Below are 27733 nucleotides of genomic sequence, written 5' to 3'. Positions count from 1 at the left end.
CACCTATAACCCTAGCATTCTTGGAGATCATGAAAAATCCTAGAAGAATAAGGAGGGAGGCTCAGCTTGAGCTCAGGAGCTCAAGACCACCCTGAGCAAGAGTGAGATGCTGTCTCTACTAAAATAGAAAAATTAGTTGGGTATTGTGGATGCCTAGAGTCTCAACTACTCAAGAGGCTGAGGCAGGAAGATCACTTGAAACCAGGAGTTTGAGGTTGCAGTTGCTATGAGCTAAACTAGCGTGGGCAACAGGAGACTATCTCATTAAAAAAAAAAAAAGAGCAAGAGAAGGCAGAGTATCACCTTGTTCAACCCTAGCTGAGAACAAGCACATTGGGTGACTCAAAGCATTTGCCACTCTGCACATGTCTGTGAATGATCATAAAAGTACCTTGAGTATTGATTTAGGAGTTAAAAATAAATTTTAACTATTGACAAACTGATCATAAAGTTTATATGTAGAGGGTCATGTGGCAGTGGCTCCCAGCTGTAATCCTAGCACTCATGGAGACTATGGCAAGAAGACCACTTGAGGTCACGAGTCTGAGGAGATAATGCCACTGAACTCTTGCTTAGGCAACAGAGCAAGATCCTATCTCTTGGGCGGCGCCTGTGGCTCAGTGAGTAGGTCGCTAGCCCCATATACCAAGGGTGGCAGGTTCAAACCTGGCCCTGGGCAAACCAACAACAACAACAAAATAGCCAGGCCTTGTGGTGAGTGCCTGTAGCCCCAGCTACTTGGGAGGCTGAGGCAAGAGAATCACCTAAGCCCAAGAGTTGGAGTTTGCTGTGAGCTGTGACACTATAGCACTCTACCAAGGGCGACAAAGTAAGACTCTATCTCTGAAAAAAAAAAGAAAGGGGCAGCACCTGTGGCTCAGTGAGTAGGGCGCCAGCCCCATATACCGAGGGTGGCGGGTTTGGACCTGGCCCTGGCCAAACTGCAACAAAAAAATAGCTGGGTGTTGTGGTAGGTGCCTGTAGTCCCAGATACTCGGGAAGCTAAGGCAAGAGAATCATTTAAGCCCAAGAGCTGGAAGTTGCTGTGAGCTGTGACGCCACAGCAGTCTACCAAGGGTGACAAAGTGAGACGCTGTCTCAAAAAAAAAAGAAGACCCTATCTCTTAAAAAAGAAAAAAAATCAGCCTCGATATAAAAACACTTGACCAAAAAGGAAATACAGATGACAAATAATTATACGAAAAGATGCTCTGCGTCACAAGTCATCAGGGAAATGTAAATTAAAACAATGAAATACTATTACAAACCTATTAGAATGGTTAAAATCCATAACACTGACAACACCAAGGCTGGTGAGGATGTGCGCAATAGGAACTCTAATTCATTGCTGAAGCAAATGCAAAATGGTTCAGAGCCAGTTTGGAAGGCAGTTTTGTGGTTTCTCACAAAATTAAACATATTCTTATCACATGATCCATCAAGTACACTCCTTTGTATTTTTTCCAAAGGAATCAAAATATACGTGCACACAAAAGCCCACACACAGATGTTTATTGCAACTTTATTTATAACTGTGAAAACTTTATTCTTTAGTAGGTGAATGGATAGCTGTGGCACACACATAAGAGAATATTAAAAAAAAATGTGCTGGGCGGCGCCTGTGGCTCAAGGAGTAGGGCACGGGTCCCATATGCTGGAGGTGGCGGGTTCAAACCCAGCCCTGGCCAAAAAACACACACACACACAAAAAAAGTGCTATCCTAGCACTCTGAGGGCGAGGTGGGTGGATCACCTGACCTCAGGAGTTTGAGACCAGCCTGAGAAAGAGCAAGACCCATCTCTACTGAAACAAATAGAAACACTAGCCAGGCATTTTGGTAGGCGCCTGTAGCCCCAGCTACTCAGGAGACTAAGTCAAGAGAAACACTTGAGTCCAAGAGTTTGAGGTTGCTGTGAGCTATGATGATGCCATAGCACTCTACCCAGGGCACACAGTAGACTCTGTCTCAAAAAAAATAAAGGAATTTTCTAAAAATAAATGTACTATCAAACTATGAAAATGCATAGAAGAAACTTAATAAATATTACTTAGTTAAAGAAGCCAGTCTGAAAAGGGTAAATGGGTATATACTATATGGCTCCAACTATATGACACCCTGGAAAATGCAAACTATACAAAGAGTAAAAGGATCAGAGGTTGCCAGGGGTTGAGGAGAGTAAAGAGTGAACAGCTGGAGCACGGAGGATTTTTAGGATAGTGAACCTATTCTGTGTATAAGGGTAAAAACATGCCCCCAAAGCCACAGAATGTACAACATCAAGAGAAAACTCTAACATAAGCTATAGACTTTGAGGGGTGATGATGTGTTGATGTATGTTCATCAATTGTAACCAGTGTCCCACTTTGGTGGGAGACACTGACAATGGGGGAGGCTATGGATGTGTGCAAGCAGGGGTATATATAGGAAACTGGTGAGCCTTCCCCTCAATTTTGCTGTGAACCTAAAACTGCCCTAAAAAATAATCTACTAAAATATACAAACATACAAGAAACAACTACTTAAAGTCTCTGGAAACGGTCCTAAGGGCATAGCAAATGAACATTTATTCAAGAAAATCTACTAAAATCAATGAACAAATAAAGAAATGTCAGCAAGTGGGCAAATTCACAAACACAGAATCCACAAATAATGAGGATCAACTCTAATTACTATTTTCTTTCTGAGTTAATTCTGGTATCAAAACAGCAAACCTCATTACAATGTGCCAGATTTTTAAAAATTCCCAAAGTCTGCATTAAAGAAAAGATAATAAGATGTGTTCAATTAGAAAGACAGGTTAATAAACAAAGCTTGAAGGGGATATTTATTCTGTGGAGCTAACCTTTTATGAGATCAGATAAGTTATTCTGTTCCACATTTTTCTTTGCATAGTTGAAACACATGTCATCCACTTCTGTTGCAAGGAAATACCAGCCGTTTAAGGTTGCTCCAAGTAAGGGATAGATGCAGGATGCTCCTGTACCTAGAAAACAAAAATTCAGAACATACACTATGCACCACACGAAAATGGAAAATAGTAAATGAAAATGTCATTCTTCTCTTTTTTTACTTTTGCAGTTTTTGGCTGGGGCCGGGGTTTGAAACCGCCACCTCTGGTGTATGAGGCCAGTGCCCCACTCCTTTGAGCCACAGGTGCCACCTTCTCTTTTCAGAATTCTTATCACAAGCTGGTACCTAATTTCATAATACCATGGCGACTGGGTCCTCTAGTCATTTCATATGTTACTTTTGCCTCATAATTAGACTCAAACTTCCTAGAGGATAGAAACCTTGCTGTCCTCTTCTTTTGTATGATCCATGTAGAATGAAGTGCCCATATTTGGGGGTTAAGGAATACATGACTAACTTAAAATGGCCAAAACTCAATTTGATTTACTTTATAAAAGTCATGTTAAACCTCCTACATAGGGTGGCGCCTGTGGCTCAGTCAGTAAGGCGCCGGCCCCATATACCGAGGGTGGCGGGTTCAAACCAGTTTGGTTGCCAAACTGCAACCAAAAAATAGCCGGGCGTTGTGGCAGGCGCCTGTAGTTCCAGCTACTCGGGAGGCTGAGGCAAGAGAATCACTTGAGCCCGGAAGTTGGAGGTTGCTGTGAGCTGTGTGAGGCCACGGCACTCTACCGAGGGCCATAAAGTGAGACTCTGTCTCTACAAAAAAAAAAAAAACCTACATAATCTAGTTTTTGTAACAGAAGCCAATGCCATTTGTTGAAACACCACAGTAGTAAGTTAAAACAGATCAATGTATATCCCATTCTCCAAAAGCAGAAAACAACAGGGCATGAAATTTTTATGGTATTTAACTGCCCAATTCCCTACATTTCTGTAAGCTATCAACTGAAAGAAACCAGAAGTAAAAAAAAGAAAAAAAAAATCTGAAAAGTCTTTGTTTCTTAGATGTGGAAACATGGAAAGATATTTGATTTGGAGCCAGAACTTTAGAGTCATTGGCTAGCCCCACCATACTGTCAAAGAAGATACTCAGAGGCAAACATTCCAGGCAAAAAAATCACTCTTTGACAAGAGTTTGGTTCTAAACTTGTATGCAAAACCCCTAGCCCTGGACTGGACTATATACTAACCACAAACACTGCTTTTACAATGGCGGCTAATCTTGGTCAATTAGATTCTTAAAAGGATAGTTAAGAAGGAAGGCTGGTGCTTTTCCCAAAGGCCTACAGTAGTCAGCCTATACCAGCCATTCTAAGCCTGCATTCTCCTGACCATATTTCCCAGCTTCACGCTAGTCTTCTAAGGATTTGTCAAGAAGATGTAGAAGCTGGAGATACCCCAAGGAAATCCAGGCTCATCATACTGCTTCCTCAGTGGGTATTCTGAACAGGCCAATAATAGAACCATGACTGATGGTTGGAACAGTTAAGCTCTCTGATGGTCAGTGACTGTGCACCGCCTACCATGAGTATCCAGGCCCTGATGGTTCTATGCACTTCCTTGGGAATGTGTGCAGTGGTGAGGGAAGGGAGAGTAAAGTGTAGTCATGCTCCTCTCAGAGCTATAATTATTTAGCTCCTGCTAGCCATTCTGGTGATCCAGGGTCATTCGGAAAGAGAAAATTTCAGTTGTATTTTTCAACTATGCAGGGATAAAAAATCCCGACCAGATACCGGGCCCTTGACTTTCATATAACTGTTTCTCTCTTCATATTTCAATTTCATTTAAAAGGGGGGAGGGGGAGGACACTTACCTCCAGGGTAATAAATGCAGGTATAAGACCTGGCCTCTGCCAAAAAAAAGTTTCTCAATTCTCAAGACCAAAAGACTTGTCTTCTAATAGCATGCAGCAAGATTCTTTACTAATCCTTTATAGGACAGAATAGAATCCCCTCAGAAAGCCTAATGACATTTTTAATGGGTAATAATCTTTTAATAATAAATAAAAATGGAAAGTATATAATCATAGAATTAGAGCAAACTGATGGAGTCTTGGGGAAGAATTTATTAAAAACTCTAATTAGAGGGAATGTGATTTCAGTAAGCAGTGCCCCTTGTGAAGAGCTAAAATCCATTAACCTTCTACTTTTAGAGGGGCCAGGGCATAATTAAAATCAAATTAGTATCAAATAGGCTGTCAAGCTTTTTTTCCTCCCCCACTTTGGAGACTGGGTCTCACACTGGTGCCCAGGCTCAAGTACAGTGGCATCATCAGCGCTTACTGCAACCTCAAACTTCTGGGCTCAAGCTGGAACTATAGGAGCACACTGCCATGCCTCACTAATTTTTCAATTGGGGTCTTACTATGTTGCTCAAGCTAGTTTCAAACTCCTACAATCAAGCGATCCTCCCACCTCAGCCTCCCAAAGTGCTAGGATTACAGGTGTGAGCCACCACATCTGGCTGTCAAGCTTCTTAAGCAGACTACTTAAGGATCTATCCTGTAAACAACGTGAGAGACAGTGGTGACTTGGACTGAACAGTAGCAATGGAGGTGGAAAGAAGTAAATGATTCAAGAAACCTTACAGAGAAAAGGCAAGTCTCAATTCTCAAGACCAAAAGACATGCCTTTTAGAAAATCAGTAGGAAACAGTGACAGAAATTCTCAGTGAGAATGCAGAGACGTGTCAAGGATGATAGGGCGGAGGTAGCAGATTCACTGAAATAAGTAATAAAGGAAGAGGGAGGGGAGAGAAACAGAGGAGGGAGAGAGATTGATGTGTTATCTCCTAAAGGACACAATGTAGGGGTATAGGGCATATGTCCTGGGTAAAAGGCTCAACTACACAGTGGACTTGACCTAACACAATGTGACCTAATCATTTGTACCCTTGTATCAATCTGGGTGAAAAAAAAAAGTAACTAAGGAAGAGAACCAATAGCAAGAAAGAATAAGACAGGGCCACATGCAGTGGCTCATACCTGTAATCTTAGCACTCTGGGAGGCAGAGAGGGGAGGATTGCCTGAGTTCAAGAGTTCGAAACCAAAAAAAAAAAAAAAAAGAGTTCAAGACCAGCCTGAGCAAAAGCAAGAGCAAGAGCTCACCTCTATTAAAAATAGAAAAATCAGCCAGGCATTGTGGCAGGTGCCTATAGTCCCAGCTACTCTGGAGACTGAAGGAGGCTTGCTTGAGCCTAGGACTATGAGGTTACTGTGAGGGTGAGCTAGGCTGATGCCACAGCACTCTAGCCTGGGGAAACAGAGTAAGACTCTGTCTCCAAAAAAAAAAAGCCTCAGCACCTGTAGCTCAGTGTTAGAGCACAGGCCACATACCCCGGGGCTGGCAGGTTTGAATCCAGCCCAGGCCTGCTAAACACAACAACTACAAAAAAAAAAAAAAAAATCCCAATGACAATTTCTAGATAACAATTAAAGGTTTAACTTTGACATTTGCATGCATTTTCAGAAGTGGCTGAAATTTCCTAGGGTAGAGTGCTGAATGAGAAGTGGCTGAACACTGAATCTACGGATAAAGAATATCCATATATACAGGGCAGCTCCTGTGGTTCAAAAGAGTAGGGCGCTGACCCCATATGCCAGAGGTGGTAAAAAATATATATATATCCATATCTAATGGTCAGAGACAGAAGTAAGCTGGAAAAGAGAATAGTGTGGAGAAATCAAAGTAGGAAAAGAGAATTAACAAAAGAGAAAAGAGGGGTTAATAAATGCTGCTAAAAGGTCACGTAAAATGAAAACAGAAAAAGTCCATGGAAAACGCATATATATGTCAAAATTAAAACGTTTATTACTATCTAGAAATTGTGATTGCTATTAACTATACCATACTTAGAAACAGAGTCACAGAGCTGTTACTTCAATCTTTTCTATAAGACTAGTAAAAGGCAAAATCCTTTAAAATGTTTTAAAGTTTGGTTTTTTGTAGCAGCGCCTGTGGCTCAGTGAATAGGGCACTGGCCTCCATATAACGAGGGTGGCAGATTCAAACCCAGCCCCAGCCAAACTGCAACAACAACAACAAAAATAACTGGGTGTTGTGGCAGACGCCTGTAGTCCCAGCTACTCGGGAGGCTAAGGCAAGAGAATCACCTAGGCCCAAGAGCTGGAGGTTGCTGTGAGCTATGATGCCACAGCACTCTATCAAGGGTGACAAAGTGAGACTCCATCTCTAAAAACAAACAAAAAAGTTTGTTTTTTTTGTTTAGACAGAGTCTTACTCTGTAGCCTGTGTTGGAGTGCTGTGGTCTCAGCCTAGGTCACAGCAACCTCAAACTGCTCAAGCAATCCTCCTGCCTCAGCCTCCTGAATAGCTGAGACTGCAGATACTAGAACACCTGGCTAACTTTTTTATTTTTACTAGAGACAGGGTCTCTCTCTTGCTCAGGCTGGTCTCCAACTCCTGAGCTCAAGTGATCCTACTGACTCCACTTCCCAGAGTGTTAGGATAACAGGTGCAAGCCACCACACCCAGCCTTAAAAAAAAGTTTAAGGCTTGGCGCCCGTAGCACAGTGGTTACAGCATCAGCCACATACACCAAGGGTGGCAGGTTCGAACCTGGCCGGGCCAGCTAAACAACAATGACAACTGCAACAAAAAACAGCCGGGTGCTGTGGCGGATGCCTATAGTCCCAGCTACTAGGGAGGCTGATGCAAGAGAATCGCTTAAGCCCAAGAGTTTGAGGCTGCTGTTAGCTGTTAGCTGCCACAGCTGTTAGCTGTGATGTTTGAGGGCATCATAGTGAGACTCTGCCTCAAAAAAAAAAAGTTTTAAACGCTATTAAATGAAAAATTGCTTATAATAAACATATATTTATGAGGCTGAGGAGGGAGAATTGCTTGAGCTCAGCAGTTTGACACTCGCCTAAGTGACAGTGAGACCCCAACTCATGAAAAAAATGGAAAAACCCAGTTGGGCGCCGTGGCAAGCAGCTGTAATCCCAGCAGCTTCCGGAGGCTGAGGCAGCGGGGTGCCGCAGCCCAAGTCTGAGGTTGCGGTGAGCTACCAGGCCCACTGCCCTTTGCTCAGGGGCATAGGGTGGGACCCTATCTCAACAACAACAACAACAACAACAACAAAAAGTAAAGACCTAAAAAATAAGCAACAAAATAAAATTAAAAAGCCAAAAAAATAAAATAAAATAAAATAATATAATTAAAACATATTCCTGGCTTCATCTCTGTCTGTATCTCTACTTAACCAAATAAACCAAACTGGACAGGCTCTCCTTACTGCAAAGTTTAAAATTAAGAGAACATTTTACGGGGCGGCACCTGTGGCTCAGTCGGTAAGGTGCCGACCCCATATACCGAGGGTGGCGGGTTCAAACCCGGCCCTGGCCACTGCAACCAAAAAATAGCCGGGCGTTGTGGCGGGCACCTGTAGTCCCAGCTACTCGGGAGGCTGAGGCAAGAGAATCGCTTAAGCCCAGGAGTTGGAGGTTGCTGTGAGCTGTGTGAGGCCACGGCACTCTACCGAGGGCCATAAAGTGAAACTCTGTCTCTACAAAAAAAAAAAAAAAAGAGAGAGAACATCTTACTTTAACTCAATGACTTTTTCCTCCCTTTAATGTTGTATTAAATACCCTCTGCAAATAATCATCTAAGACAGTCCTGAAAGTATACAGGCCCACATGAAGTAGGCCACATGATCCTTTATCAAATGGGCCATCTACTTCAAAATCCCAATGAGAGGTCACAGCTGTAATTCTAGCTCTTTGGGAGGCAGAGGCAGGAAGACTGCTTGATGTCAGGATTTTGAGATCCTGATTAAGAGTGAGATCCTGTCTCTACAAAAAAGTAGAAAAAATAGCGGGGCATGGTGGCACACACAGGGAGTCCCAGCTACTCGCGAGGCTGAGGAAAAGGATCACTTAAACAAAGGAGTTTGAGGTTGCAGTGAGTTATGATGATGCCACTATACTCTTGCCCAGGTAACAGAGCAAGACACTGTCCGAAGAAAAAAAGAAATCCTTGAAAGAGGAATACTATACTAACATCAAATAATTCAGAGTAAAAATAATGCCCAATAGATACAGACATCAAAGTGTGTGAATAGGGCGGTGCCTGTGGCTCAAGGAGTAGGGCGCCGGTCCCATATGCCGGAGGTGGTGGGTTCAAACCCAGCCCCGGCCAAAAAAAAAAAGTGTCTGAATAGCTAAGTAAACAAGTGCCTTACCTTCATTTCACTTCTTGTACCCTCTTGCTCCCTATTTGAGGTGACAACCCTTTCTCAAGACAATACAATGGCAGAAAATCCCTGGCCTAGCAAATAAGAAAGGTAATACAAGTTGAGATCTCTTACCCAAAATGCTTACCTGAGATCAGAAGTGTTTTGTATTGTTATTTATTTATTTGCATTATCCTTCTGGTTGAGCACCCCTAATCTGAAAAAAAAATTTTTTTTTTTTTTTGAGACAGAGTCTCACTTTGTCACCCTCGGTAGAGTGCCATGGCATCACAGCTTACAGCAACCTCAAACTCTTGGGCAAAAGCGATTCTCTTGCCTCAGCCCCCAAGTAGTTGGGACTACAGGCACCTGCCCAACACCCAGCTATTTTGTTATTGTTGTTGCAGTTGTCATTGCTGTTTTAGCTGGCCCGGGCCGGGTTTGAACCCGCCAACCTCAGTGTATATGGCTATCGCCATAACCATTGTGCTATGGTTGCCGAGCCTAACCTAAAATTTTGAAATCCAAAAAACTCCATTGAACATTTCTTATGAGCTCAAAAACCTTCAGATTTTGCGGCATTTTGGATTTCAGATTTTCAGATTAAGGATCCTCAACCTGCATCCGCACCCAGTATCTTTCACACAATAACACGTACCCAGCAGAAAAGTTTACAAAGAATTCGACCCTGCAAAACTTATGAAATTTATGTTTAGGCAAAAAAGAATTTAAAACTATATACCTATGTCAATTCCTCTTCGCACAGTACTTTTGTCAGAGTCCTGGTGACCAATCAGATCTTCCACCCAATGAATATAGTTGAGTCTCAAGGGAACTGTGGGAATTAGTCTCTCCAATGGAATATCAATAGAAAGTCCAAAATCTTCCCTCAGGAGAGTACAAGTCAGAGCTCTGACTGCTTCAGGGTCTTTAAAATTTAGACTAGGGGATGGAGAAAAAGTAAAACTGATTAATAAGATTCAGTCTGCTATATGAACTCTGTGGCAACCAGGCAATACCAAATGCCCATTTGAATTTCCTAGAAAGATCACACTAGTTTATACAGACCACTCAGCACAGTGGCATAAATGTTGGTATTTAACACAGTCACAGCATATGAAAGGCAGAACAATTCTCTACCCAAAACACTACATAGCCAGACATGTTCCATACAGATTAACAGACTCTGTTCAAATTCCTGATCCGTCCCCTTAGCTATAACACCTTGTACAAGTTATTTACCTCTATGACACTGTTTCCTTGGCCATAAAATGAGCGAACAACACTGCAGTAGATCACCTGTGAAAACTCCTTAGCATATGTGTGGTCTTATAAATGCTGGAAAATGGAACTTTTTAAAAATGCTGGCCATGTTTTACTGTTATTAACGATGTCATTTGACATCGGCATTCTTTGAAAATCATACTTAAAAGTGGACAGTAAAATGTTTAATAATGAAACAGGATAAGATACTTAAATATAACCAATACTACAGACATTAAATTTATAAAATGTAACTTTTTAAGTTTTATGAAGTATAATTTACATATTATAAAATCCACTTGGTAAGTATAAAATAGTTTTTAGTATATAAACAGAGTTGTGCAACCATCACCACAACCCAATTTTAGAACATTCTCATCACCCTCAAAAAGAAACCACATACCTACCTGCAAGTCATTCCTCATTTCTAATCTTGGTCTTAGGCAACCACTAATAGGCTTTCTGTCTGTATAGATTTGCACTTTCTGGACATTTCATATAACTGAAATCATATAATATGTAGTCTTTTGTGTCTGGATTCTTTCACTTAGCACAATGTTTGTGCGGTTCACACTTATTGTAACACATACCAGTACTTCATTCCTTCCTATCACTGAGTAATATTCTATCATACAGATAACCACATTTTGTTTACCCATTCACCACTGAACATTTGGACTGTTTCTACTTTTTGGCTATCTTAAACAATGCTGCTATGAATATTTCATATACAAGTCTTTCACTTCACATGTTTTCACTTCTCTTTGGTAGACACCCAGGAATCAATCATATGACATATTTATGTTTAACATTTTAAGAAACTTGTGCCAATATAGCTATATTGATGTTAAAATACTGCTAAACTGATAATATTAAAAAAAAATAAAAGCAACAAACTTCACTTATAAACAGGGCATTTTGAAGGGACAGCAGAAAGTCAATAAATGTTATTATAAGGCAGGAACAGATTTAAAACCATCTGCTTGGAAATCTGGCCTTAAGTTGTATTTTCAGACAACTGTCATCCATACCGTCTTCTTTTCTGTTCCCTGCATGGTCATCCGATGACCAATCATTTGAAAACCTCATTGCTCATCTGAATGCTTGAGTGCCAAGACAGAAGGAAAACTACTGGTATCCACTTAGCAACCATGTTGCTAAGCAGGTACCAACAACCCATGCTCCCTTCGTCACCCACAGCAAAAAAGTTCTAGTATAGAAGTCAGGAGACCTGGACTCTAATCTTGGCTCTGCAATCAATTAGCCATGGACGTAGGTAAGTCACTTGAGCTCTTAGATTTATTTCTCTATCTATAAAATTAAGGAATTGGATATGACAATCTAAGGGTCCTTTCAGCTGGAGTTTTATGACTCTATGAGGAATACTATAAATTAGTACAATGATAGTCACTTAAATATATATAAAGCAAATTATAGACAAATAAGCAGTTGAAATAGTTACCAAAAACAGATAGAATAACCAAAAAACCAGTAAACATTTCCATTGTCCTCTAGTCTGACCTGCTAACAAATTCTTTCTCTTCTGTTATACATATTATGCCAAGCACAGAGTAACATAATTGAACATATATTAAATAGACAATCAGTAGTTGGTAGATGTCATGACTTATTCTTTTTTTTTTTTTTTTTTAATTTGGCCGGGGCTGGGTTTGAACCCGCCACCTCCGGCATATGGGACCGGAGCCCTACCCGCTGAGCCACAGGCGCCGCCCGTCATGACTTATTCTTTAAAAAACACCTGTAATCCTGGGCGGTGCCTGTGGCTCAGTGAGCAGGGCGCCGGCCCCATATACCGAGGGTGGCGGGTTCAAACCCGGCCCCGGCCAAACTGCAACAAAAAAAATAGCCAGGCGTTGTGGCAGGCGCCTTGTAGTACCAGCTACTCGGGAGGCTGAGGCAGGAGAATCGCCTAGGCCCAGGAGTTGGAGGTTGCTGTGAGCTGTGTGTCACCACGGCACTCTACTGAGGGTGATAAAGTGAAACTCTGTCTCTACAAAAAAAACACCTGTAATCCTAGCACTCTGGGAGGTCTAGACAGGTAGACTGCTAGAGCTCACGAGTTCGAGATCAGCCTGAACAACAGCAAGACCTCATCTCTTCTAAAAATAGAAAAACTAAGGCAAGAGGATTGCTTGAGCCAAGAGTTGGAGGTTGCTATGAGCAGGACGCTAGCCAGGGTGACAGCTTGAGACTCTGTCTCAAAAAAATAACAATAATAATAATAGTAACAGGGCGGCGCCTGTGGCTCAGTCGGTAAGGCGCCGGCCCCATATACCGAGGGTGGTGGGTTCAAACCCGGCCCCGGCTGAACTGCAACCAAAAAATAGCTAGGTGTTGTGGCGGGCGCCTGTAATCCCAGCTACTCGGGAGGCTGAGGCAAGAGAATCGCTTAAGCCCAGGAGTTGGAGGTTGCCGTGAGCTGTGTGATGCCATGGCACTCTACCGAGGGCCATAAAGTGAGACTCTGTCTCTACAAAAAAAAAAAAATAATAATAATAATAGTAACAAAATAAAAAAACTGTTTGGGCCAGGTGAGGTGGCTCAAACTAGCACTCTGGGAGATGGGAGGATCCCTTGAGTTCAGGAGTTCAACACCAAACTGAGCAAGAGTGAGATGCCAATAAATAATAATAATAATAATAATAAAGAGTGAGATGCTGTCTCTACTAAAAATACAAAAAATTAGCCAGGCATCGTGGCAGTTGCCTATAGTCCCATGCCTACAGTCCCAGCTACTTGGAAGGCTGAGGCAGGAGGACTGCCTGAACGCAGGAGTTTGAGGTTGCTATGAGCTAGGTTGACACCATGGCACTCTAGACTGCGGCAACACACTCTGTCTCAAAAAAAAAAAGTTGGGCAGCACCTGTGGCTCAAAGGGGTAAGACGCTGGTCCCATATGCTGGAGGTGGTGGGTTCAAACCCAGCCCTGGCCATAAAAAAAAAGTTTTGAAAAACAATTTTCAGGGTGGCGCCTGTGGCTCAGTGAGTAGGACGCCGGCCCTATATACCGAGGGTAGCAAGTTCAAACCCGGCCTCGGCCAAACTGCAACCAAAAAATAGTCGGGTGTTGTGGCAGGTGCCTGTAGTCCCAGTTCCTGGGGAGGCTGAGGCAAGAGAATCGCGTAAGCCCAAAAGCTTGGAGGTTGCTGTGAGCCATGTGACATCATGGCACTCTACTGAGGGCGGTAAAGTGGGACTCCGTCTCTACAAAAAAGAAAAACAATTTTCAGGCCACACACCGCGGCTCATGCCTAATCTCAGCAGTTCAAGATCAGCTTAAGTAAAAGCAAGACCCCATCTCTACTAAAAATAGAAAAACTAGCCAGCCATGGTGGTGGATCCCCACAGTCCCAGCTATTTGGGAGGCTGAGCCAAAAGACTGCTTGAGCCCAAGACTTTGAGGTTGTTGTTAGCTATGAAAACATGGCACTCTATCTAGGGCACAGAGTGAGACTCTGTCTCAAAAAAAAGAAGAAAAAACAATTTTTCATAATAAAAGACACGGTGAAAACAGTGAAGACAGGCAAGATTAGAGTTAATGAGTACAGATTGTTATCTATTATATATAAAAATTACACTCCATACCTGAATACAACTATTCCTTGTAACACTTAAGAATACTTCAGGGTACTAATTTATAGGGGGAAAATACAGAAGGGATTAAGAATGATACTTTGGGCCAAGCATGGTGGTTTACACCTGTAATACTAGCACTCTGGTAGGCCAAGGTGAGTGGATTGCTTAAACTCAATAGTTTGAGACCAAACTAAGCAACAGAAAGGCCCACCTCTAAAACTAGAAAAACCAGTTAGCCATAATGGCGCATGCCTGTAATCACAGCTACTCAGGAGTCTGAGGCAAGAGGATCGCCCAAGCAGGAGTTTGAGGAGGTTGCTGTGAGCTACGACACCATGCACTTTACTCAGGGCAACAGAGTGAGACTCTGTCTAAAAGAAAAAAAAAAAGAACATGGGCAGCACCTGTGGCTCAGTGAGTAGGGCGCCGGCCCCATATGCCGAGGGTGGTGGGTTCAAACCCAGCCCCGGCCAAACTGCAACAACAAAAAAAAAATAGCCGGGCATTGTGGCGGGCGCCTGTAGTCCCAGCTGCTCGAGAGGCTGAGACAAAAGAATCGTGTAAGCCCAAGAGTTAGAGGTTGCTGTGAGCCGTGTGATGCCACGGCACTCTACCCGAGGGCGGTACACTGAGACTCTGTCTCTACAAAAAAAAAAAAAAGGAACAAAATGTTAACATAATCTATAGTAAACAGAAGATGGCTATAATGTAATTTCAAGAGATAAGACCCTAGAAGCAATCTATTCCTACAGCAATGAGCATACCAACTTTAGTGCTCTAGACCTTGGTTTCTTAGTACCACTCCCCATTAAAAGGAATCAAGAGTTCCTTGGATAAACAGCTATTACAGGTTTGGAGTAGGGAAAGTATAAGTTAGACTTGAAACATTTTATTTCGTCTGAAAAATATTAACAGAATGCACTCAAAGGAAGATAGGGACAAGTCAAAAGTAGATTGGAAGGCCTGGTATGGTGGCTCACACCTGTAATCCTAGCACTCTGGGAGGCCCAGGCAGATGGATCACCTAAGCTCATGAGTTCAAGACCAGCCTGAGCTAGAGTGACACCCTGTCTCTAAAAATAGCCGGGCATTGGGGCAGGTGCCTGTTGTCCTAGCTACTCAGGGGTGAGGCAAGAGAATTGCCTAAGCCCAGGAGTTTCAGGTTGTTATGAGCTATGACCCCATGACACTCTACCAAGAATGACAAAGTGAGACTCTGTCTCTAAAACAAAACAAAACTGGTTGACGCCTGTAGCTCAGTGGGTTGGGCACCAGTCCCATATACCCAGGGTGGCGGGTTCGAACTCCGCCCCAGCCAAACTGCAACAAAAAAATAGCCAAGTGTTGTGGTGGGCCCCTGTAGTCCCAGCTACTTGGGAGGCTGAGGCAAGAGAATCACCTAAGCCCAGGAGTTGGAGGTTACTGTGAGCTGTGATGCTACAGCGCTCTACTGAGGGCAATACAGTGAGACTCTGTCTCTATAAAAACAAAACAAAAAAAGGCCAGTGTAAAGGGGCTCCAACTGGGCAAATCTCAGTCAATCTGAATGTAGAATGCTAAACAAGGGGATTATAGCCTGTAGAATCCCAGAGTACATGAATCCACATTTATATAAATAGGTAAATGGATGGGGGAAAGGACAGTTCTTACTTAGAATAGAATGACAATAAACGTAGAAGCAATGAAGTTAGAAAATTACATTTGGCAATCATTATGCCAATAACTGATTCAATTAAGAATCATCAAAAGGGGCGGCGCCTATGGCTCAGTGAACAGGGTGCCAGCCCCATATACGGAGGGTGGCAAGTTCAAACCCGGCCCTGGCCAAACTGCAACAACAAACAAAAATAGCCAGGCGTTGTGGCGGGTGCCTGTAGTCCCAGCTACTTGGGAGGCTGAGGCAAGAGAATCGCCTAAGCCCAGGAGTTGGGAGGTTGCTGTGAGCTGTGATGCCACAGCACTCTACCGAGGGCAATAAAGTGAGACTCTGTCTCTACAAAAAAAAAAAAGAATCATCAAAGGACGCTAAAAATAGTGGGTAAAAGTCTGAAGAGAAACAGGCTACTTACACAGTCTCAAAGTATTTCCCCATAAATTATCAATTACAAAAGTGAAAATAGTAACATAAAATGAAAAAGTCTGACAGATACTAACTTAGCCAAGTGATCAAAGTTAACACCATCAATTATTAAACAAACTAATATTATATTCTTCAGTGATACACTGAAAAGAACAAGAAGGGATAAAGAACACAAGATGTTAAAAAATATACAAAGTTAAACAATATTCAGGAATAAGACAGTTGTATAATTTTATCTATGCGCTAAAAATCATAATTATATACATATATATAATTATAAAGGTGAATTTTATAGCCTGCAAATGATATCTCAATAAACATATAAAATGGAAAGGAGCAGGAAGTTTTTTAAAAAAATAGAGAAGTAGGCTTGCAGCCTGTGGCTCAAGCAGCTAGGGTGCCAGCCACATACACCTCAGCTGGCGGGTTCCAATCCAGCCCAAGCCCACCAAACAACAATGAGGGCTGCAACCAAAAAATAGCAGGGCGTTGTGGCAGGCGCCTGTAATCCCAGCTACTTGGGAGGCAGAGGCAAGAGAATCACTTGAGTCCAGGAGTTGGAGGCTGCTGTGAGCTGTGATGTCACAGCTCTCTACCCAGGGCGACAGCTTGGAGCTCTGTCTCAAAAAAAAAATAGAGAAGTAATAAACATAAGAGAGGTTACAAAAACCTCCCTCATACACATAATTGGGGATCCTGAATAAGAGAGAATAAGAGAGAACTAATGGACTAGAACAGGGGTCCTCAAACTGCGGCCCGCAGGCCACATAAGGCGGTATGATTGTATTTGTTCCCATTTTGTTTTTTTACTTCAAAATAAGATATGTGCAGTGTGCATAGAATTCATTCATAGTTTTTTTTTTTTATTAACTATAGTCCGGCCTTCCAAAGGTCTGAGGGACAGTGAATTGGCCCTCGGGACTAGAATAAAGAAATATTCAAAAGATATGTTTCAAGACAATTTTCCAGATATAAAAGACTCTGTCTCCAGAAAAAAGGATACAGAATTACTAACACATATCCTAGAAAAATTACTAGACTTTAAGAATTAAAAGAAAAGGGGCGGTGCCTGTGGCTCAGTTGGTAAGGCGCCGGCCCCATATACCGAGGGTGGCGGGTTCAAACCCGGCCTCGGCTGAACTGCAACCAAAAAATAGCCGGGCGTTGTGGCGGGCGCCTGTAGTCCCAGCTACTCGGGAGGCTGAGGCAAGAGAATCGCTTAAGCCCAGGAGTTGGAGGTTGCTGTGAGCTGTGTGATGCCACAGCACTCTACCAAGGGCCATAAAGTGAGACTCTGTCTCTACAAAAAAAAAAGAATTAAAAGAAAAAAATCATTTAGACCTGTAGGCAAAATGTTAAGTCACCCATTGGGCGGGGGGAGGTATGCAGCAGGGTAAATGAGGCTGGCTGCAGACTTTCACATAGCACCATTCAATAGCATAAGACAAAAGAATACTGACTACAAAGCTCTTTGAAGAAAAAAGTGTGACTCAATTTTATACTCAGCCAAACTATATATCAAGTATAATGACAACAAATAAAAATTTCTGAGCATACAAGATTTTCATGAGCTCTTCCTAAAGAAATTCCTAATGGAAACGGTTCAATCAATCAAGAGACAAATGAAGCATCATCAAATAAGTTCTTGGAAACTCTGACTCTAAACAAAACCATGTTTAATGAAACCAATTATTTTTTTCTCCTCCAAGTTACAAAACAACAACATTGAAGGAAATACGTCACTTGAAGACCTGCTGTACCCTCTTTCACTTAAGATTCTAAAACCTCTTGACATTGAGAACTTATTGTATAGCAAAAGAACCGGCATTGAGCACTGAAGCTACTTTAACCAGAGAGCTAAAACACCGTGAATTATGGCAACATGATAAAATGTAAGGGCTTACAAACCATGAAACATACACATAATTAAAAATCATGAAAGGAACCAGAAAAGGGAGAGGTAGTTAACTATATTATTTTCTCATCTTGTACAGAAAGAGTCAAAAGATTTCTTCCTCTCTCTCGTTTTTGAGACACATTCTGGTGCCCAAGCTGGAGTACAGTGGCATCATCATAGCTCACTGCAATCTCAAATTCCTGGATTCAAGTGATACTCCTGCCTCAGCCTGCTGAGTAGCTGGGACTACAGGCAAATGCCACAAAACCCAGCTCATTTCTCTGTAGAGATGGATCTAGCTCTTGCTCGGGTTGCCAGAATTCCTGGCCTCAAGCTATCCTGCCTGAGCCTCCCAAAATGCTAGCAATACAGGCCACTGTGCTTAGCCAAAACATTTCATTTAAAGGTGATAAATTAAGCGCAGAAATACACATTTAAGAATATAAATACTGGGTGGCACCTGTGGCTCAGTGTGTAGGACGCTGGCCCCATATACCAGGGGTTTGAACCCGGCCCCGACCAATCTGCAACAAAAAAACAGCCGGGCATTGTGGCAGGCACCTATAGTCCCAGTGACTTGGGAGGCTGAGGCAAGAGAATTGCCTAAGCCCAAGAGCTGGAGGTTGGCTCATGCTTGTAATCCTAGCACTCTGAAAGGCCAAGGCAGGTGGTTTGCCTGAGGTCACAGGTTCGAGACCAACCTGAGCCAGAGTGAGACCTTGTCTCTAAAAAATAGCCAGGCATTGTGGCAGGCGCCTGTAGTTCCAGCTACTTGGAAGGCTGAGGCAAGAGAATCACTTGAGCCCAAGAGTTTGAAGTTGCTATGAGCTATGACACCACAGCACTCTACAAAGGGTGACAAAGTGAGAGTCTACCTAAAAAAAAAATAAACTAAGAATATAAACACTAGAAGAATTAAAAGAAATAATATAATCAAATAAAGTAAGATGGTAGAGGGAGGTGAAAACCATATCATACAGTATAAAGAGTAAAAAAAAAAGCAATAAGGGCGGCGCCTGTGGCTCAAAGGAGTAGGGAGCCAGCCCCATATGCCAGAAGTGGCGGGTTCAAACCCAGCCCCGGCCAAAAACAGCAACAACAAAAAAAAGGCAATAAAAACAAAGCACAATATAAAACAAATGCAAAATAAATAGAGATAATAGTAAATATTAGGCACTCAGATTAGACCACAAAGCCATAGCCAACTAACCACAATAAATTATGCTAGTAGACACAGTGCCTGTAGCTCAGTGGTTAAGATGCTAGTCACATGCTCAGGGGCTGGTGAGTTCGAACCTGGCCAGCGCCTGCTAAAAAAAAAAAAAATTGCCAGGCATTGTAGCAGGCACCTGTTGTCCCAGCTACTTGGGAGGCTGAGGCAAGAGAATTGCTTAAGCGCAAGAGTTTGAGGTTACTGTGAGGGTGACATAATAAAACTTTGTCTCAAAAAAAGAAAAAAAAGGGCGGCACCTGTGGCTCAAGGAGTAGGGCGCCAGCCCCATATACTGGAGGTGGTGGGTTCAAACCCAGCAATGGCAGAGACAGGGAAAAGTAAAAAGGATTAAGAAAGATTTTGGAGGAAGAATTTCTGAGATTTGGTGATGGACTGATAGGGAAGGTGAGGAAGTGTTTCACATTTGTATCCCAGGGTCCTGACTTGTTCAACAGGATAGATAGTGCCATCTACTGAAGTTAGGAACTCTGGTAGAAAAACATTTTTGAGGAGAAATACAAATTTGAGCTTTATTTGAGACATCTATGGAGGGAATATCGAGTAAGAAGTGATCTCTAGGTATGGTGTCCAGACAAGAGGTTTGTAGAAATAAATGTGTAAGTGGTCTGCTAATAAGCAAGTAAAGCCCTGGCATAGATGAGAGTGATTAAGGAGAGTGATTATAAAGTGAGAAGGAAAGAGAGCTAGAGACTACGCCTTGAAAATTCCTTTATTAATGATACACATAATCATTACAAAGGAATCTTCACAAGAAAACAAAGGGAGGGCGGCGCCTGTGGCTCAACGTGTAGGGCGCCGGTCCCATATGCCGGAGGTGGCGGGTTCAAGCCCAGCCCCGGCCAGAAAAAAAAAAAAAAAAGAATAAAAAAAAAAAAAAAAAAAAAGAAAACAAAGGGAAGCCAGAGTGAAGAAGAAAAACCACAGCAGTATGATGCCAAGGAGGCCAACTTAAAAGGGTGTCTGTGAAAGAAAACAGGCCAGCAGAGTAACCTGCTGCTCAGAAGGCACCAGAGGAAGTGAAAATCGGAGTTAGTGATGTTTAATCCCCAGAGACCTTTTCAGGAGCTACTTTGGTAAAGGTAAAATTATTAATAGAAACCACCCTGCAATGAGATAAAGAGTAAAGTATGGTGGGGGGAAAAAAATGGAGATAGTAAAAATAGATAAATAGATAATTCTTCTGAAGAGTTGTACAGGGGAGAAGAGAGATGGGGCAATAGAAATGATAGGGTTGATGGAGAAGTTTTATTAATTTATTTTTAAACGGACAACATATACATTTAAAAGTCAATGGAAAGTCACAAAAGGTCACATATTATGATCCCATATACTGCACAGGAAATCTCTAGAACAAATAAATCCGTAGAGATAGAAAATATATTAATGGTTGTTAGGGGCTGGGATGAGGAGGAATGGGGAATGACAAGATCAAGTAAAGGGTTTCTTTCCTTTTGAGACCAAGTCTCACTATGTCACCCCACTGTAGAGTGCTGTCATGCCACAGCTCAGAGCAACCTCCAACTCTTGGGCTTAAGTGATTCTCCTGCCTCAGCCTCCTAGTAGCTGGGACTAGACACCCACCACAACACCTGGCTACTTTGTTGTTGTTGTCGTTGTCATTTCTGTTTAGCAGGCCCAGGCCAGGTTTGAACCCACCCACCCCCACAACCCCATGTATGTGGCCCAGGGCCCTAACCACTGAGCTACGGGCACTGAGCCAGTAAAGGGTTTCTTTTCGAGATAATGAAAATGCTCTAGAGGCTTGGTGCCTGTGGCTCAAGCGGCTAAGGAGCCAGCCACATGCACCTAAGCTGGCGGGTTCGAATCCAGCCCGGGTCGCCAAACAACAATGATGGCTGCAACCAAAAAATAGCCGGGTGTTGTGGCGGGCGCCTATAGTCCCAGCTACCTGGGAGCGGAGACAGGAGACTCGCTTGAGCCCAGGAATTTGAGGTGGCTGTGAGCTATGATCCACGGCACTCTACCCAGGGCAACAGCTTGAGGCTCTGTCTCAAAAAAAAAGAAAAAAGAAAAATAGAACCAACAGAGTTGTAAAATTTTAAATGGTGAATTTTATGGTTTATGAATTATATCTCAATTTTTTAAAAAGTCAATGAGAAGAAGCTAGTTACTAAGAAAGATTATCTGTTTAAGATAAAGAACACTGGACTTTGCAAGCTCCTGAGACAGGGAGAGGGTATGGGATCCAAAGTACAGATAGTCTTTAATTTAACTGAAATATAATTGGTTGTCCAAAAGAAAATGGTCTTTCTAAAGGATGTGAAATACTATCTTTACTATGTCTTCCTCAAAAGCTAGTTGAAAAAATAATATCAAAATGAAGATTTTAGAGATCTAAAAAAAATTAATTTTATCCACCAACTCATACATATCTACCACTGAACTAAAGAATCTATAATAAAAACAATAAAGAAGCTTTCAATAATGATATTTACATATCTCCATAGTAAAATTTTGGTAAATTTGATTAAAATGTTAAATGGCCTTACACCTCAACAATCAAAGAAACGAAAACTCAATTTACAAGTGGAGGCAGGTTCAAGGAGGAAAAGAGGGGTGGAGGCAGTAGGAGGTTTGGTAAACTCTCACCTAATGGGCACAATGTCGGGGTACACGGCCTATCTCCTGAGTGAAGGGCTCAACTATATAACTTGGACTCTACCCAACAAATGCAAACAATGCAACCTAATTGTATGTACCTTTATAACAATGTGAAGTATAAATAAATAAATAAATAAAATTAGAGATGCCTGTAATCCTAGAACTTTGGGAGGACAGCTTTGAGGCCAGGAGCTCAAAGATCAGCCTGGGCAACACAATGAGATCCCATCTCTACAAAAAATAAAAATAAATAAAAGTGGACAAAGACATTTCTCCAAAGATAAACAAATGGCCAAGAAGCATGTGAAAGGATGATCAACATTACTAATTATCAGGGAAATGCAAACTAAAGCCCCAAAATATCAGGACACAACCCTTAAAATGGCCACTGTCAAAAAAACAAAACAAGGCCATCGAGGTGGTTCTTGCCTATAATCCTTGCACTCCAGGAGGCTGAGGCTTGTGGACTGATTGAGCTCAGGAGTTCAAGACCAGCCTGACCAAGAGTGAGACACTATCTCTCCTAAAAACAGAAAAAAATAGCCAAGTACTGTGGCAGGCACCTGTAGTCTCAGCTACTCAGAGGCTAAGGCAAGAAGACCTCTTGAACCCAAGAGTTTGAGGTTGCTGTGAGCTATGATGCCATGGCTCTCTTCCCAGGGCAACAGTATGAGACTATCTCAAAAAACAAAACAAGTGTCAGCAAGAATGAGCAAAATTGGAACCTTTGTATACAGCTGCAGTTTCCTAAAAAAATTAAAAATAGAATTCCCAAATGATCCAGCAATCCTACTTCTGGGTATATATCCAAAAGAAGTAAAAATGTGATCTCAAAGAAATACTTGCACATCCATGTAACGCCATTTACCATTGCTAAGATACAGAAATAACCTAAGTGTCCATGGACAGATGAATGTGTGTATCAACTACAGTATATACGGGCAATGGAATATTATAATTCAACCTTAAAAAAGAAGGAAATCCTGCCATATGCAACATGAGTGAACTTAAGGGCATTATGCTAAGTGAAATAAGCCAATCACAACAAGACAAAGACTGCGTGTTTGTACTTACATAAAGTATCTAAAGCAGTCTACCTTAAAGTAGAATGGTGGTTACCAAGGGCTGGAGGGAGGAGGAAAAGGGGAATTGATCAATGGATGGAATCTCAATTTTGTGAGCTGAAAAGGTTCTAAAGATCTGTTGCACAATGAGCATATAGTTACACTACTGTATGCTACATATTTAAAAATGGTTAAGATGGTAAATTTTATTATATGTTCATTACCACAATAAAAAAATTAAATGGCCTTTAATTATTATTCAAGTACTACACTGATATCCTTTCCACTTGTTAAACTCTCTGATCTAGAAGATTTACTGAAAAAAATGTCCATTTTTAAAATACTTTAATACCCCTATGGGTCAAAAAACACAGATACTGAAACAATGGAAATGACCATTACTGATAACCCTAAATTAACCAAAGAACCTAAAATCCTATTGGCAAAATAATAAGAAACTGTATCTTGAATAATTAAGCTCATCTTTTAAATGACAATCCCTATGTTAGTCGAAACAAACAAAAAAATGACAGGGAAGAAAATCTAGTCATCCAAACACCTTTTTGCCCTTTCTAAGCACAGTGAAGAATACTATGATTTTGGCCAGGCACAGTGGTTCATGCCTGTAATCCTAGCACTGTGGGAGGCCGAGGCAGGCGTACCACCTAAGCTCACAAGTTCAAGACCAGCCTAAGCTAGAGTGAGACCCTGTCTCTAAAAATAGACAGAGGTTGTGGTGAGCGCTTACAGTACCTGTAAGTCCCAGATAATTGGGAGGCTGAGGCAAGAGAATCTCTTGAGCCCAGGAGTTTGAGGTTGCTGTGAAATATTATCTATGTATACACTGCCAAGGGCAACAAAGTGAGACTGTTTCAAAAAAAAAAAGGCTCAGCGCCTGTGGCTCAAGCGGCTAAGGTGCCAGCCACATACACCTGAACTGGCGGGTTTGAATCCAGCTTGGGCCCACCAAACAACAATGACGGCTGCAACCAAAAAATAGCTGGGCATTGTAGCAAGCACCTGTAGTCCCAGCTACTTGAGAGCGGAGGCAGAAAAATAGCTTGAGCCCAGGAGTTGGAGGTTGCTGTGAGCTGTGATGCCATAGCACTCTACCCAGGGTGACAGCTTGAGGCTCTGCCTCAAAAAAAAAAAAAAAAGGCAGTGCCTATTGCTCAGTGAGGAGGGTACTAGCCATCCAAGAGTTGCGGGTTCGGGCCCGGCCCTGGCCAAACTGCAACAAAAAATAGCCGGGTGTTGTGGCAGGTGCCTATAGTCCCAGCTACTCAGAGGCTGAGGCAAGAGAATAGCCTAAGCCCAAGAGCTGGAGGTTGCTATGAGCTGTGACACTACGGCACTCTACCAAGGGCAAAAAATGAGACTCTGTCTCTTAAAAAAAAAAAAAACAAAGAATACTGTGATTTCCTAGCAAAGCCAGTGACTTGCCCTAAATTCACAGAAACTTAGAAGAAAAAAACAATTGGTAAAGAGAAATACATCAATTTAAGTTTTATATAACAGGAAATTTAGGAATAACTTAAAAGTAATAAATAGGGGATCGGTTAAATAAGCTGTAACAGTCACACAAGAAGACACTATGCAGTCATTAAAAAGAATAAGACTGGGCAGGTCTACATACATTTTTATGAAGAAGGTTCTTGATATATTATGTTAAAAAAAAAGACAAGTTTGAGTAAAGGCATATATGTACATTATGACTGTATTCCTGTAAAAACACAATGAAAAGGCCCTGTATGTGTATATGCAGAGGGAGAAAAAATTAAGCCTAGAAGGGTCGGAATCGCCTCTGGACATGGATGTAGATGGTTCTTACCTTTTTGTGATGGCTGCACCATATGCTCTTGTGTGGATACATGGCAAATTGTGTAACTATGAAAAATGCTTATAGTATAATGTCAAAGGAGGAGTAAAAAAAACCTATGATTGCATATACACTATAGTTACAAGCACAAAAATCACTATACTATACATGAATAAGGACAAAGGCTTAGAAAGAAATTACAGATAAATAATTTCATCTTTTAGGGGGAATTTGAACTTTTTTCTTTTAGGTATTCAACATTATCATTGTAAATGTAGTTAGGAAGAATATATTTCCATTATTTTCCCATTAGGGGATAATATAATGTTTGTATAATAAAAAATAATTCCTTTCTCTTAAAACGAAAACAGTTCCTTGGGCCAGAGTACTTGCTTTCCAGAACAGAGGGCCAATTCTATTGACAACCATAGTGACAGCAACTATCAGAAGACAGTGCTGCAGCCTAAACATCTGTCACATAGCTTCATGAGACATTTCAGGCAAGAGAAACAACAACATTATGTTCTCCCACAGCCCTCTGAGTTGTGTTTTTATAAACAATTCTTATTAAAAAATAGACGTACATACTCTGTCAATATAAGTAACTATATCAAAAAATATAAGATATCAAGCAGAGACTAGTCTAATGGAAAGAAATAAAGTGAAAATCAATAAAGAACTGATCCTTAGACTTTGTTAGTAAAACAAGTATTCATTTTCTACTTCTAAGAAAACGCAGACACTAGTTCTGAGTGTTGGAAATCCTTTTGTAGGATGAAGTGAAGTCATCTGACCTGACTAGTTAAGTATGTAGGTCACATTAGCACCTTGGGACATTCAAAAATACTGAACACAGGCAAGATCTTTTTTCATTCTCCTTTCTAAGATCACAGGGAGGCCTAGTAACTAAAATTAGCTCTCATGTGAAAATTAGCAGTTTATTCATTTCATCAGTCTCTGTTGTTTATTTAACATTTCCAGCTTCACAAAAAGCCTATTGTCAAAAGATTCATGTTCAGTTTCCCAAGAATGACTCCTGGTCTGCTATTGATGAATACAGTATTACCATTATTGATGGATTTTGGAAAGATACATCTCTACAATCCACAGCTGAAATAACAATCATTCTAATATTGCAGAAGCTGAACCTGATCTAACAACTAAGGTCAAAGCCTTTCTCCAAAGTTAGCTTCTAGTCATTATCTCTAGATCCTCGCTAAGGTGCCAAAAATGATATAGTGAGTGACCCAATATGACAAAGTCCTTCAACGCTGGGTCTTTGGTTTAAAAACAAATCAGGTAAGTGTCACATACTCTATTCGAGTACAACTTGACAGAGCTCAACTAAACGGCAAGCTGTCTCTCTGGAACTGGCTATTATAAAAAAACACACACTAAAACCTAACTGCAATGACTAGATATGACTATAACAAAACAGTGACATGTGCAAGGAGGAACAGAGAGAAAGAGAGAGAGAGTGTGTGTGTGTGTGTGTGTGAGATCACACAAGCAATCCTCATTCCCTTCATTATACCAGGCTTAATAACATGAAGTGTCTACAATGTACTAGTCATTTTACACGCATTATTACTAACCTTTATGACTATCATCCAAAGTATATCCTTTTACGCCCCTTTTTTAGGTGAGGAGACTTAAGTCTTAGTAAAGCTAAGAAAATTACATACTGAGGGTGGAGGGTTCAAACTTGTCCCCAGCCAAACTGCAATGAAAAATAGCCAGGCATTGTGGCGGGTGCCTGTAGTCCCAGCTACTCGGGAGGCTGAGGCAAGAAAATCACCTAAGCCCAGGAGTTGGAGGTTGCTGTGAGCTGTGACGCCACAGCACTCTACCAAGGGTGATAAAGTGAGACTCTGTCTCTTAAAAATAATTTTTTTTTTTCACAGTTAAAGGCCGGCTGTGGTGGCTCATGCCTATAATGGAAGCCCTCTGGAAGGCCACGGTTGGGTGGGTTGCTTGAGCTCAGGAGTTGGAGACCAGCCTGGACAAGACCCCATCTCTACTAAAGATAGAAAAAACGAGCCCGGTGTGGCGGGTGCCTATAGTCTCAGTTTCTCAGAAGGTTGAGACAAGAGGGTTGCTCAAACCTAAGAGTTTGAGGTTTCTGGGACTATGATGCCACAGCACTCCACACAGAGTGACAGAGTAAGACACTGTTTCAAAAAAAAAAAAAAAAACTCACAGCTGGTAAGTGGCATCCTCGAGATTAGTATTTAAGATGACTAACTTAGAAGTACCTCCTTTCCCTACAATAACCCCAATTTCCCTAAGAAAGCACTTAAGAGGTAAGCAAAAAATGACTCTCTAACTAAGCTGAGGCCTAATGTTTTGTGTGATAGTCCATTTTCATCATTAGTTAACTTTATATTTTGGCTATTCCTCTTTCATACATCTTAGAGTTAAATAAAAAGGCTTTATAAAAATGAAAAATAAGGATTGGGCTTGGTAGCGCACATCTATAATCCTAGCACTCTGGGAGCTGAGGCAGGTGGTTTGCCTAAGCTCATGAGTTCAAGACCAGCCTGAGCTAGAGCAAGACCCTATCTCTAAAAAATAGCTGGGTGTTGCATTGGCTGCCTGCCTCCCAGCTACTCGGGAGGCTGAGGTAAGAGAATTGCTTGAGCCAAGAGTTTGAGGTTGCCGTAAACTGTGACACCACAGCACTCAGCACTCTACTGAGGGTGACAAAGTTAGACTCTGTCTCAAAAAAAGAAAGAAAAAACATTCTGACACAAACAACCATCAGCTCCTATAAAGCAAGCAAGAAGGGAGGTGATGTTTAGGAGCAACAAGGTAATTTACACTAAAAAAGAGTGTGTAGCTCTCGCCTACATCTATAACAGGTCTCTTCTAAACATGTCGTATCACCGAGTATAAAGGTGCTCAAATTGCTCCCATCTTCAAAGGGACAAAAGGAAGTTCCTTCTCAGGGTGCCTCATCATCTTCTCATCTCTTTGCAGGTACATTTGCTTTTCCCTACAAAAAGTCTTAAAGTTGCTTTTGTTCAGAGGAAGATCTAAGTGAAAAACTAAA

The 27733-nt window shown here is 41.6% G+C and overlaps 1 protein-coding gene across 2 annotated transcripts in view; it reads right to left on the bottom strand.

Moving 5' to 3' along the window:
• Positions 1–27733, bottom strand: part of METTL16 (methyltransferase 16, N6-methyladenosine) — a 92897-nt gene that overhangs the window by 48253 nt on the left and 16911 nt on the right. For both annotated transcript variants that reach the window (XM_053568513.1, XM_053568514.1), the window contains 2 exons: positions 9848–10047; positions 2845–2985 (listed from right to left, as the gene is read on the bottom strand). In XM_053568513.1, the coding sequence (XP_053424488.1) occupies positions 2845–2985; positions 9848–10047 (341 nt within the window). The remainder of the gene's footprint in view (positions 1–2844; positions 2986–9847; positions 10048–27733) is intronic.

Source organism: Nycticebus coucang, chromosome 18 (genome assembly GCF_027406575.1).
Source record: "Nycticebus coucang isolate mNycCou1 chromosome 18, mNycCou1.pri, whole genome shotgun sequence".
Taxonomy (NCBI): domain Eukaryota; kingdom Metazoa; phylum Chordata; class Mammalia; order Primates; family Lorisidae; genus Nycticebus; species Nycticebus coucang.
This window is presented reverse-complemented; position numbering and strand designations above follow the sequence as displayed.